Below are 14,338 nucleotides of genomic sequence, written 5' to 3' on the forward strand. Positions count from 1 at the left end.
ATGAAGTTAAACTAAGAATTGAAGGTCAAGAGTTAGAATTCATGTAAATTTCACCCTACATGTAAGCCCACCTCATCACCATGATCAAGACCTTTAAGACCAATGACTAATGTCATGAAAAGCTTCATAACCAAGGTCATGAAGGGCCTCCTTTACTCAGGATTCACATCCTCTGTAATTTCTTTCCCTGCAATTCCTTATAATTCCATCATAGGATTGTGCCATGTGGCATTTAAGTAATCAAACAGTTACCCAATTTAAACTAAATTTGAATTTTATTCAAATCCACCCATAAATTTGAATTTTATTTAAACTCTAGTTTGTTGGCTAACCGTTGGATTATTTAAATGCCACATGACACAATCCTATAAGGGAATTGTAGGGCAAGGAATTACAAGAGGATGTGGATCCCCTTTACTCATGGGTGCCTCATTACCGCCCTTATCTCATGGGTCCCACACACTAACAAAATAATTAAATAAAAAATACAAAAACTAATTTTGAAACTTAATATAGATTTTAATAAAAAACCTAACAAGTTCTGAGAAAGTTTCTACTAAAATGCGCCAAATGCATTGTAACTAAGCAATTAATGATCCTAGAGATTTGACTGGTTGTGTAGAACTCAATAGGACACCTGAAAGGCGAAAGCGTCTTAATTTCTTAATTTTCAGGTGGAGTAAGTGAGTTCCCCTTGGAATTTGTAGAGCAATCAATTGATGCCCTGACAGAGATGAGGGGACCCTCACAAATTATGGCGCACTTTAACACAATGATGAACCAGAACCAGAGAGTCCGGGCTTAATGTAAGCAGGAATCATATGTGAGCATTAAGTTTTTCTAAAAACACAAGAATCAAATTGCAGTATCAGCTTGTTTTCTTTATTGTCATCCGATTTCTTCTCCGATTTTCCATCCAGCTTCTTATCACCACCGACGTCTTTACATATTTGTCCTTCTTAGGCAAAGGGACGGTGACGGCGGTGGTCGCCCGTATGGGAGGGTTGAGGTGGTAGGTGCAAGTAGAAGATTGGTGAAGTTTGGCTGTGTGAGAATTAAAATGGGGGTAGATTGATCTTCATATCACAAATTTTAAATGCTTTAAATAAAAGTAAGGGCATTTGGGTAATTTCATAATCTATTTTAACATCAAGGTTAATCATGAGTAACTTGTAATTTACGAGTGGGTTCCATGTAATTTATGAGGCAATAGTGTGTCATCGAGAGTTTTGCCCCAAATATAACGGTTGTTGTGTAATTTGCTCTTAATGAATTTACATGTCTTTCCCTAATTAGCTCATATGTTTGGTCTATGTCAACGTCTTTTGCTTTAAATGTCAAGGGGTTGGCTAGTTTACAAAGATCAATATTTTGTAATATGACATCAATTGACAAAAAAAGGGTATCAATAGCTCAAATTCACTTGGCGTCATGAGCCAAGACTTATCGTATAAATAACATATAAAGTTAGTCCTTTGAAAATGTAGTCGAGGTGCATGAAATGTCATTTGATCCAAACCGATTCTAAAAATAAGAGAAGAAAAGAAAAATATCATCTAGTTTATAATTTCTAAAATAATATATAATATTTCTAGGGAGGATAACTAAAATAAGAAAGTTGTTGAGTGGAATCCAAAGAGGTGCAGGAGAATGTTTTGGAGTTTAAATGTGTCTGAATCACTGATAAATAGTGAGTACCATTGCCAACTAGTTAAGGAATGTGTGCAAAATCTCGAGAGCTTGAATTGAGTAGTTGTGGACCACAGGCTATTAAGAAATTCTTGTTTCCCTTATGATAGGGTTTTCTTTTGTATGAACATAGATACATCTCATTTGTTTGAGTCGGGGTAAAACAAATGTTTTTGCTATAATACTGCTTTTTCCTTCCTAGTGAAAGAGCCATCTCATGGGTATAACATTATTTTCTATTTGTAAAATTAGGATGCAAATTCATGATGGTACAATAATTGTTATTGTGCCTACCTTTCTTTTCAAATTTCAAAATTTTTTTTTTTTTTTAGTACCTTTTCTTTCTTGTTCTTTTCCTGGCACCCAACATTGCCATTTACCATGTTGCTCTACTTTTTCTTTAATTATACTTGCTTTGAATGAGGGTTTCACTCTGAGAATCCAGATCATCACCCCGTCAAGCTCGACGGTTTTACCACTACAAATTCTGTGGGACTCACAAGTAAAAAATAATAAAATATAAAAATAAAAAAAAAAAAACCCATCACCCAACCCCTAGACCCTGTAATTTATGGTGATAAAGCCGTCTGTGCTCTCCCGACGGGTTGCAGATCCATACTCTCACTCAGATATCTAGCTTAATTATTTTCAAATCTTGTATGTCCATTTGACATGCATTACGAGCGCACTGTATAAGCATAAACATTGACGTAATGATCAATAATGTTGGATTACCAAAAAAAAATGATCAATAATGTTTGAAAAAAAAAATACACATTATGACCAATAATCAAGCTCAAATTCAAAATTAAGTTGTGGTGCTTAAAAAATTAAGCTCTACCGTCAATCACTACTTCGACATTTATGCTATAATAGCACAACCGCAGTATATAAGCGCACAATGAATGCAACATGCTTCGAAGTTTATGAACTTGAACCATTGCTTTTCGGCCTAACCGGGTTTAGTTGTAAATTTAACTTTTTATTTTTATATTGTAAGGATTTAATAGTTTACAAATTCACAAAATAAAACCCCTCATTCTACCCAACTCTAAAATCCCCTATTTCGTTTTGCCCTAGCTGATGATTAGCATTTCTAGAGTTTGATTCTTCAGAATCGACGATTCTCCCTTACCCTAGTCGAAGGTTAGATCATGGTGATTCATCTTTTTTAAGAATCATCGGATTTGGTGATTTTCTGTTTGGGTTTGCAGCTCTACATTTGTTTTTCCATTTTTATTTTTAGGTTTCTTTGGTGTTTATTTACATTTTGATCTTTTGTATTTGGGTTCCCTCCAAACCCCCCCCCCCCTCTCTAAGTCAAGGATTCTCCCAATTTTGTGCTTAACTTCAACAATTTGTTTTTGTGATAACTCTCATTTCAGTAAGTCCCTTTGCTGGGATTCTTTCTTAATAGTAGACACATGGGATATATTGTGTTAAGTGGCTCTTTGGTTGGAACATAAATCTCTAATACTTGATGGGAAAGATTTAGCATACAATGTTTCTAAAAGTGGAGGTAACTTCTTTTTTTTCTTTCTTATCTTTGCTTTAAATGTATGTGAAACTGTATTCCATGGTCTCTTTTTAATTTTGAAGTAATGTGTTTCAGAAAGCATAAACAAGGAGCTGGAAGAGTGTAGGGAGTCTTCATCGCAAGAGTGACGGGTTTCATTTGATTATACACCGTCTGATTTTTTTGAGTACATGCTGAAATCTACACCGTTGGCTACATGCTCTAGAGGCTGTAGCAAATAAAAATCCGTGAATCCAGTGAATTTGATGTCTGTAGGAATGAGAGCGTATCAAACAGAAAATGTAGAAAAATAACCATACAAAAATCTACAGAGATAGATATAAGTGTCATCTATAGATACATAAAGAAGGTAGGAGATAAATGTAAATTCTTAATGCAGGACATCTCTCTAATGAAGGTTTGGACGTAAGTGCAAGGCATTTTAATTGCATTTTTCTGGGTAAGGGCGTGGAGTTGCATTCAATACTATAGAAAGTCGGTTTCGCCTCACAACAAAGCAAAGGAAGCCTATTTAGAGCTTTGTATGTAAGGGTGTATTTGCTTAAAAATCGTTAAACCGTACCATATCGAACCGTTTAAACCGTATCGTATCGAACCGTTTTGAAATTCGGTATAGTTTGTACCGTAATCGAATTTGGTAATTCGGTACGATACGGTAACGGTATATGGTGTCATACTGTCGGTAAATACCATATACCGTACCGTTAAACCAATTACCGTTTTTTGTACCGAATTCGGTACCGTATACCGTAAAATTCTTTACACTTTAAACGGATTAATTCAAAGTATCCATGAGGTGTGACTCTTCCCAATTGGATGCCAGTCCAACAGGTTTCTTGCAGTGAGGATTCTAATGAAGTGAATGTAGATTTGGCTTTACTCAAGGACAACTGTCATTTATCATGGCTTATCATATTAACCTGTATTATTCGTGTATGATTTTGTCCCTCTGATTTGATCTCTTGGTTGATGGCATGACGCCCACTGGTGTGATATAGTAAGGAGTATGAAGATCTCTCAATAAAAGCGAAGTCTAAGTTCAGCACATTCCTCCGCGGCCTTTCACAACCAATGTCACTGGGTGAGAATCTCACCGTGAGATGGCAAAAACATGGGGTGTTTGTGCTTGTAAAGTTGTCGACGAATATGCACAACATAGTGGAGGAGGAAGCGTCAGCTCTACATATGGTACTTGGGAGAACTGCGTGAGTGCTGCTTGACGTTCTATATATGTGTTTAGATCCAATGACTTGCTGCAAAGGGGAAGTGGTTTGCGGCAGAGATACGATAGATCCTCTGTACACTAGATATGATACTGCTGCTGATTGAACCATTTGAGGATAAAATGGTGGACTGACTATCATAATTTAATCAGAAGCACTGCAAATCCAAGGAGAGTGATGTAGCTGGATGCCTGATTCAACACTTTAGTTGAATGGTGGTAGTTCATCTTTTGTGCTCTCTTAATTGTAGTGATGATGCAAGGTGGTATCTTGTCTCTGAACTGGTTACACCCATCTTTTTTCAATTTGTGATTGATTCTATATATAGCAAGGGTGAAGTATCCTGGGTGGGTTTGCTTGTAATGCTTCTACAGTTGTGGGGATATTTATCGCCCATGCATCTTAAGGATAAAGGATGAACCCTATAGTTTTTGAAGTATTTTGTTGTAACTGTGTATACTTGTAACTATTGATTTCCCTATATACCACTTTATATCGATTTTCATACCGAACCATGCCGTTTTTTCCATACCGATTTTATGCCGGTTTCATACCATACCGTTTTTTAAAATACGGTTTTCATACCTTACCGTATAAATATGGTACGGTACGTTTATAGTTTGAGGTTTTCAAATTCAATACCGTACCATACCGTACCGAATTGACGCCTTTAACGCCCTTATTTGTATGTTTTGGAAAATCAGTGTGGACCTTGATACTATTCCATGGGAAATCTTTGTGGACCTTGAATCTGAAATAGCATCCATCACACCCCAGCTGAATTGTGTGCAACCTTGGTAGGGAATTGGTATGGTTCTTTGACTAAAAATTTGGAAAGACCCATGAATTCCTTCTACCTAACAATCGATAGTTTGAATCTCAGTTCAACATCCCCAATACTCTTACTAAACAATTGAAACTCTGGCACCATTGATGCCACCTTTCCTCGCCATATGAGGAGCTAAGCCATACTTCTATTCCTCTTAACCAACATTCTTTAGAAGAACATCTTCATTCCCCTCCCCCTCCCCCTCCCCCTCCCCCCTTGATAGGTACCCTCACTTCCAAAATGGTTACAATCTAGTTCTAGAATGTTGTCTTGAGGTGGTCCGACCATGCGTGATGCAGGCATGGAGAGGTCTTGACCAGAAGTGGTAGTGAAGTAGCTAAAATCTCTTTTACGAGCCAGATATGACAACAGGCAAGACCATACAAAATGGCTTGCATTGTCTAGGAGTTGCACCACATAAACTCAGAAATAGCCTGCCTGATGCAAGGATCCATGTAGCTAAAATTTCCTGATTTCCATGGCTATCCTCTTTTCTCCTTCATTTTCCCTGCTCTTACATCATTTTCCTGTGTGGATCTCAGTTACTCTTTGTTTCCAAAAAATCCCCGCAAGTACGTAACCAACCAGATACAGTTATAAGACTATGAGTTGTTAATATCAGAAGCCTTAATTACATGTGTTACCAATGTGGTATAACCAAATAGCCACAAAGAGCCAGCCAAGGCAGAAAGTTGTAAATGATGTTTAGTAAAAAGGACTGCATGAGGTCACTTTCAGGACCTACTCAGAGAGAATGGAAAAAAACGTTTGGGGAGACTATCTGCCTTCCTCAAGAGTACATCAGGAGGTCCTTCAAAATGGCATCAAACAGTATTTCTTGGAGTATATCCAACTTCCAACCATTAACACCCCAAGAAAGAAAATAATCATAACAATTTCCCTCTTGTTCCTGACTGAAAATTTTTGTAACTACAGGAAAGATCCACATTCCGGAAAGTCTCTAAACATTGATCAGCAAAAGATCCCATAGCTCATCATACCGTCTAGAGAAATGAAAAGCAATGGGACACTCCATCAACCAGTCTCCATTCTAACCATTGCGATGTTCAGACAGATGAGCTCATACACTTCAATAACTTTCCTGGACCAAAAATGGCCCAAATACCTTGAGAGGTTAATGCTTGCTGCCTAGATTATATAATCAGCAACATTCCAGTGATATATGCTTGCTGCACTGCACCAAATACCAATTGTAACACACATTTAGCATCAATGCTTCCACAACAATCACTGAAAATGTAACATAGGAGACAATGTGACAGAGGCCTTGGGATTTTTAGTATAAACAAGGATTAATTATAAAAACTAGGCTTCAAGAATAGATTTAGAACAAAACATAAGATCCCCAAAAGCAATGAAATGAACAAATGACAACCACCTCTCAGGAGATTTCATGTTTCTGGAGTCTTCCTTTTCCGATCTGTTGTAATGTCACCAAGGGACTGACCAAAAACAGACCTGCATCATGATCAGCAACATAAGGACCCATAATTAGGAGATGCCACACCTGAAAAGGCTACTAAATGTCCATTGAGATTGAAAAGATACCGTGATAAAGATAAAGTGGAGTAGAAGGCCACACCAAGCCTGTAAATATAACAGGAATCCTTCCCATCATGTCTACCAGTTGTTAATCATGTTAACTAATGACTTCATAGGCCGACCATTGCCTAGGTTTGGGTCCAACCTTCCCCATGCTTGACAGGCCTTATATAAAAAATGGTACATTTCTCATCAATACGGCGAACCTTGTATGGCCTTCTTCGATTTTAACAGTTCCTTGCAAGGTAGTTTTCTAGGGTTTTTTCAAATTTCATTCAAAACTCAACAATAGCACATGGAAAAATTCAAGTGATTTGAAATCTATATGGGTGACTATAAAATGATGTGGACGACTTGCAACCAAATCTAGGCCCAAGCTAAACTGCCATTAAGCAGTTATTAAGGGATTGAGGGAATCGATTACCAGGCATGTTGGATATATGGGCATATTAAGACCCACATGATGAGACTCCCTAATAATATGCCCATTGTAACTCTTAGATCCCTTAAACATGCTAAAACCAATGATCATGCTTTGGGATCTCAATCTCGATAGGGATCTCGGTCCCTCAAAAGACCAAGATCTAGCAAAAAATAAAATAATTATTTATTGAGTGGAAAAATATTTTGACTACGTGAGACAATAGATCGGCCTATGGAGTTCCACATATATTTATTCCACTACCATACAAGACATATACCATGTATGTCTGCTACATTTTAAGTTTAGGAAAATACAATTGTTTATGCCTGAAAATAAATAAATAAATTACTTTGCGGAAAAAAATCCCAACACTGTGCATTTGTAAATTGGCCCACGGTGTTCAACTTACTTAAATTCATACCCATCCAAAAACATTATAGCATGCATTTTGTAAAAATTAAGTTTGGAGAACAACGGTTATCTCTGAGATGAATATCTTCAAGAATCAAGCAAATCAATGGTTGATTAACGCGACACAAGCAATTTTCGGCAAAAATTACACAAGGTCCACCCCTAGATGTTCAAGATCAAAGCCAAAATAGGAACAATAAAAAAAACCATGAGAGAGAAGCTCTGGAAATACCTGTTGAACTTTAGCCAAAATGAGGCAAAAGTTTGTTTGAACTTGCCTCTTTATAGGCGATAAAATGACGATACATCGCCGAGAAAATGAGAAAATGAGAAAATGAATAAAATACAATATATCTCCGAAAACAGGGAATGTTGGATTCGCTGGTGTCATTACTTGGGAACACACCGAAATTTTCACAGTTTCGGCCAAATTTCGCCAATATTTCCTACCATGCTTATACCTAATGGTGTTGGCATTGGGAGGAATCACTACACACAAGGCTTTTTTTAGGCAGCCAAACTGCATCATCCAATCCACCAGCCATACATGCTCCCACCACTGCCAACTGATGCATATGATAGTGGATCAATGGGTAGCTCATCACAGTTCGATGACCCAGCTTCTAGGACTGGTTTCTTCAATATGTTGATGTTGCAACATAGCATATCTTCTCGGAGACTATGACGTGGCATTTATGTGTCTTACAAACAAGTCAAATGAACATCAACTCGACCAGATAAATGTGGGATCAATCCAAGCTGCCATAGTAGTTTCTAGTGGTTAGATGAGTTTTTAGTGCTTTCCTATTTCCGATTGTACTATTCATATAATGATGTGTCCTATTCCCAAAATAAAGTTGTATTTGAGATTTGAAACCTCAAAATATTATTGTTTTAATTATGCGTCATACAACTTTTAACGTGTGGTTTAATGATTTACTTCATTAATAATTTAAATTGCTTGTTATATGCATATTTTTATACTCCAAGAATGTGCACATGTGTTGTTAAATTGTATTGGGTCGGGTCATTACCCGTACCCAAGTAGAGAGGGTAAGGCGGTGGAAATAAGCCTATAAATTGTGGATCATTGTAAAACCCTAGAATTAATGAAAACTAAAGTAGCCTCCTTTCTCCCGTGGACATAGGCCTCTGGCCGAATCACGTTATCACCTCTTGTTCCTTCTAGATCTCACATCTTCTTCGTTGATTTTATATTGATTATACAATTAACATGGTATCAGTCAAGGTTCTCGATATGTCTCCTCTTTAACTGCTGCAATTTTTTTTTCTCCCACCGGCGACCCTTTATTCTGCTGATTTTTTTTTCTTTCTCCCACTGGTGACTCTTATTCTGCTGCAATTTTTTTTATGGCTTCGTTGGCGAAGACATCGCGGTTCCATTGGGGAAGACGTCGTGGCTCACCCAACAATTTGCAACCCCTTTGCATTGGAATCAGTGATTCCAAATCCTCCTGGGCAATCCATAGCAAAGAATAAAAGACAAAAGGGAAGATTATAGTCTTCTATTTTATTAGGTTGGATCCATTGCAAAGAATAAAGGACAAAAGGGAAGATTATAGTCTTCTATTCTATTCGATTGGATCCCTTGCAAAGAATAAAGGACAAATGGGAAGATTCCATTCTCATATTTCATTCGGTTGGCAACATATTAGTGCACTGGTGTGGGAGAAAATTCAAGTTCTTTGTTTTTTGTTTGACGCTGATTGTGGCTGCCACACTTCCTTTTGGCTAGTTTGTCTTCTTTTTTTTTTGGATTTTTTTGTTGCACAAGATGGATGCTACTTTGGATGCTTCTACATCTGCCATTGAATCTGATGGTTATCATTATAATCCGAGTATTACTCTAGTCACTCAAGTCCTCAATGGTGATAATTATCATACTTGGCGACGGATTGTGCAGATGGCTCTCTCTACCAAGAATAAAGTTAGTTTCATTACTGGCACCTTATCTAAACCTTCATCCCCATCTTCTGTAGTTGATGCTTGGATTAGGTGCAATAACATGGTCTTATATTGGTTACTTAATGTTATCTCTCCAGAGATCTTATCTTTAGTGGCTTTTATTGATACGGCCTATGATCTTTGGAATGATTTGGTGGAGCGTTTTACTGAAGGGAATGCCACTCGCATATATCACTTGAAACTGACCATTAGTAACCACACTCAAGGTCAGTCTTCTATTTCAGTTTACTTTAATAAATTGAAAGCTCTTTAGAATGAGTTGGCTTCACTTTCTATTATTCCACAATGCTCTTGTGGAGCCTTAAGGGAATTGACAACATTACAGCACGCAGAGAAGGTATTTCAATTCTTGATGGGCCTTAATGATAGCTACTCTATTATTAGCTCCCAGATTTTGACCACAGAACCTCTTCCAAATATCAATAAAGTATTTGCTATGGTTCTTTAAGAAGAGTGACAACGAGAATTGTGGCTTACTCATTCTGTACCTACTCATTGCAGCTACTCGCAATAATTCTAGCCGTGTGAGTCGTTTTTCTGGCACTCATCGATCAAGGCCTAAATGTGATCATTATGGACATGAAGGGCACTTGAAGGCTCGTTGTTATAAACTTCATGGTTTTCCTACTAAATTGTCAGATTCAGGTTCCTCAGGTTCCTCCTCATCCAGGTCTGCAACTTCTACAGTGGCTCCTAGCTCTAGCCCATCTCTGACCACCAAACAGTACCAGCAGTTTATGCAATTTGTCAATACTGGAAGCCCTCAACCTTCTGCTAATCTATCTGGTGAGTCTATTTGTTGTTCCTCCATTTCTTCATCTCATTAGACAATTGATACAAGTGCCACCAATCATATAACCCACTCTTTGCATCTTTTAAATAATGTTTTACCTTATGCTTATTCTAGATCTATTCGTCTACCCAATGGTACATCTGTCCTAGTGACTCACAAAGGGACTGCTCATTTATCTTCTTCTATTCACCTTCATAATGTGCTTTATGTTCCTGATTTCATTATAATTTATTGTCTATCAGTCAACTCACCAAATCTCTGCATTGTGCTGTTATTTTCTTTCCTAATTTTTGTGTTTTTCAGGACCTCACCACGAAACGGGTGATTGGGATTGGTGAAAAGCATGTTGGTCTCTACTTTTATCGTGCTCATGGTCATTTTGCTTCCTTTGTTTCACAAACTTCACATAATTTTGACACGTGGCATTGGCGATTAGGGCATCCTTCTCATTTGCCTCACAATTTTTTATCTCAAATTGTTTCTGATGTTACCATTTCACCTCAACATTGTGATATTTTTCCTCTTGCTAAACAATCACATTTACCTTTTCCAATGCATGTTGAATGGAGTAATTGTCTTTTTTCTCTTTTACATTGTGACATATGGGGTGATTTTTCTATTGCTTCTTTTTCCGGTGCTCATTAATTTCTTACCATTGTTGATGATTATTCTCGATGTACTTGGGTTTTTCTTATGCGTCACAAGTTTGAAACTCAATGTCTTCTTAAAAATTCCATTGCCATGGTAAAAACACAATTTAATTACCTTCTCAAGAAAACTCGTAGTGATAATGGTCTAGAGTTTCTCTCTCTCTCTCTTCTTACTTTAATAAGTTGGGCATAATTCATGAACGTAGTTGTGTTGCTAACCCTCAACAAAATAGAAATGCTAAACATAAACATTGACATATCCTTGAGGTTGCTCGAGCTTTACGTTTTCAAGCACATCTAGCTTTAACTTTTCACACTGTTGGGGTCTTTCAAAACCAAATTGACCAGAATAAGGAGGTACAGACTTATCAAAGGAAGAAATATAATCGGCTAAAGCAGGTGGAGAAAGGTGATTCATTACCACTTCAGTCTCTTGCTCCAGAATCAGATTCTACTGAGGTATCTTCTTCTGATCTTCCTATTGCTGTTAGAAAAGGGGTCAGATCTTGTACTCAACATCCCATAGCTAAATATGTTTCTTATAACTCTTTGTCTGACTCCTACCATGCTTTTATATCCTCTCTGTCATATGTATCTGTTCCTAAAAGTTGGCAGGAAGCCTATACTGATAAGAGATGGAAGGCCTCTATGGTAGAGGAATGCAGGCAATGAAGAAAAATAACACTTGGGAGCTGGTTGCACTTCCTCCAGGAAAAAAACTAGTGGGTTGCAAATGGGTATTTGTGGTTAAACAAAATATGGATGGATTAGTCAACAAGTTGAAAACTAGACTAGTTGCAAAGGGGTTTACCCAGACCTATGGGATTGATTATTAGGAGACCTTTGCCACTGTTGCGAAACTAAACACTATCAGAGTTCTGTTGTTTGTAGCTGTGAACAAAGACTGGAACTTGCACCAACTAGACGTAAAGAATGCCTTCTTACATGGGGAGTTAGCAGAAGAGGTCTATATGGAAATCCCACATGGTTTCTCCGATGACAATACTGCAAGGAAAGTTTGTCAATTGAAGAGGTCACTTTATGGGTTAAAAAAGTCTCCTAGATGCTGGTTTGGACACCTCCTGAAGGCAATGATTTCTATTGGGTACAAGCAAAGCAATGCTGATCATACACTATTTGTCAAGAAGTCAAGTACTAACATCACACTTCTCATTGTCTATGTAGACGATATTGTCATCACAGGGAATGATGGTGAAGAAATTCAAAAGTTGAAGGACTTTCTTGGCAGAGAGTTTGAAATTAAAGATCTAGGGAAGTTACAGTATTTCTTAGGGATTGAGGTGGCTCGATCAAATGAAGGTATATTTCTATCCCAAAGATAGTATGTCCTAGATCTATTATCAGAAGTAGGAATGTTGGGGTGTAAAGCAGTTGATACCCCTATTGAAGCTGGAGCTAAACTAAAAGAAAAAAAGGGAGAACCAATGGACAAAGGAAGATACCAAAGGCTGGTAGGGAAGCTTATTTACTTGTCCCACACCAGGCCAGACATCGCTTATGTTGTAGGTATAGTGAGTCAATTCATGCATGATCCATATTTAGCTCATATGAAGGCTGTTATCAGAATACTACAGTATTTGAAGGGAACTCCTGGAAAAGGAATATTTTTGTCACCCATTGATAATCTAAAAATAGAAGCATACACTGATGCAGACTGGGCTGGATCTCCAGACAGGAAGTCAATTTCAGGTTACTGTACCTTTATTGGAGGTAATCTAGTTACTTGGAGATGTAAGAAACTGAATGTGGTAGCTTTATCTAGTACTGAAGCTGAATATAGAGCTATGGTTCATGGAGTTTGTGAGCTACTATGGTTGAAAAGCTTGCTGCAAGATATTGGAGTCTAAGTTCCAAACCCTATGATATTATATTGTGACAACAAGACTGCTATTAGTATTGCTAATAATCCGGTGCAACATGATCGAACTAAGCACATTGAAATTGACAGGTTCTTTGTCAAAGGAAAGTTGGAACAAGGGTTTATCTGCATGCCTTTTGTAAGATCTGGAGACCAAGTAACAGATGTTTTCACTAAGGGTTTGAAAGAAAGAGATTTCCTTCCTATTGTAGGCAAGTTGGGCATGACTAATATCTATGCCTCAACTTGAGGGGGAGTGTTGGATTCTATTAGGAGTCTAATAATAGTTTGTATAGGAGTTAAATTAGAGTTTGTATTCATGTAAAATTCTATTCCTTATAATAGTATACTTTCCACTTAATTATAAATAGAGGGCTTGAGATCATTGATCAATAAGCCATTCACCACAATCGTTTCTTTCAACAACAATGATGTGTAGGTCGCTAGCTGAAGATAACAAAATGCCTTTCCCTTGACAAGATTTTAAATAGCGTAAAATTCAAATGCAAGGATCCAAGTGAGGTTTTCTAGGTTTCTTTATAAATTGACTGAGAACTTGCACAATATAAACAATATCAGGTCTAGTGACTGTGAGATAAATCAATCTTCCAACAAGTCTTTTATATTTTGTTGGAGTAGCAAGAATTTCACTATCTTCACTATTCAATTTTAAGTTTAGCTCAATAGGACAATTGATGGGTTTGGATCCAAGTAGACCTGCATCATTAAGCATCTTCAAGGTATATTTCCTTTGAGAAAGGAAGATTCCTTTAGTTGATCGAGCAACCTCAATGCCAAGAAAGAATTTGAGATGCCAAAGTCTTTGATATGAAAGCGATTATGAAGAAACAATTTCAAAGCATAGATGGCAACTTGATCGTTGCCAATAATAATTATATCATCCACATAAACCAAAACGATAGTGATGCTAGACCCACTAGAAGATACAAACATAGAATAATCAACTAATGATTGTTTGAATCAAGCAAGTTGTAGAGCATAAGTGAACTTGGAGAACCAATTGCGAGAAGCTTGTTTTAAACCATATATGGACTTATGAAGACGACAAACTAGATTATTCTCCCCCCTTTCGGGAAAAACCAGGTGGCAAAGACATGTAAACTTCCTCATCTAGATCACCCTGAAGAAAAGCATTGTTAACATCCATTTGAAGAAGAGGCCAACCTTTAATTGAAGCAATAGCAAAGAGGCATCGCACAATGACTAATTTCGCAACAGGGGAAAATGTTTCTTGGTAGTCAACACCTTCAATTTGAGTAAATCCTTTGGCAACCAAGCGAGCCTTGTAGCGTTTAATAGAACCATCAGCTTGATATTTAATTTTGTATAACCA

The 14,338-nt window shown here is 37.3% G+C and overlaps 1 protein-coding gene across 6 annotated transcripts in view; it reads right to left on the bottom strand.

Moving 5' to 3' along the window:
• Positions 1-5,512: 5,512 nt before the first annotated feature.
• Positions 5,513-14,338, bottom strand: part of LOC149023073 (general transcription and DNA repair factor IIH subunit TFB4-like) — a 44,076-nt gene continuing 35,250 nt past the window's right edge. For 4 of the 6 annotated variants that reach the window (XM_089150921.1, XM_089150920.1, XM_089150925.1 and 1 more), the window contains 2 exons: positions 6,678-6,757; positions 5,513-6,473 (listed from right to left, as the gene is read on the bottom strand). In XM_089150921.1, coding sequence (XP_089007047.1) covers positions 6,691-6,757 — 67 coding nt within the window. In that variant the 3' untranslated portion in view covers positions 5,513-6,473; positions 6,678-6,690. Of the gene's footprint in view, positions 6,474-6,677; positions 6,807-14,338 lie in introns of those variants that run through there. The other 2 variants (XM_089150922.1, XM_089150924.1) reach the window with 2 other exon arrangements.

This window comes from Hakea prostrata, chromosome 3, assembly GCF_041222555.1.
Source record: "Hakea prostrata isolate BN-2017 chromosome 3, UWA_Hpros_2, whole genome shotgun sequence".
NCBI classification, from domain to species: Eukaryota; Viridiplantae; Streptophyta; class Magnoliopsida; order Proteales; family Proteaceae; genus Hakea; species Hakea prostrata.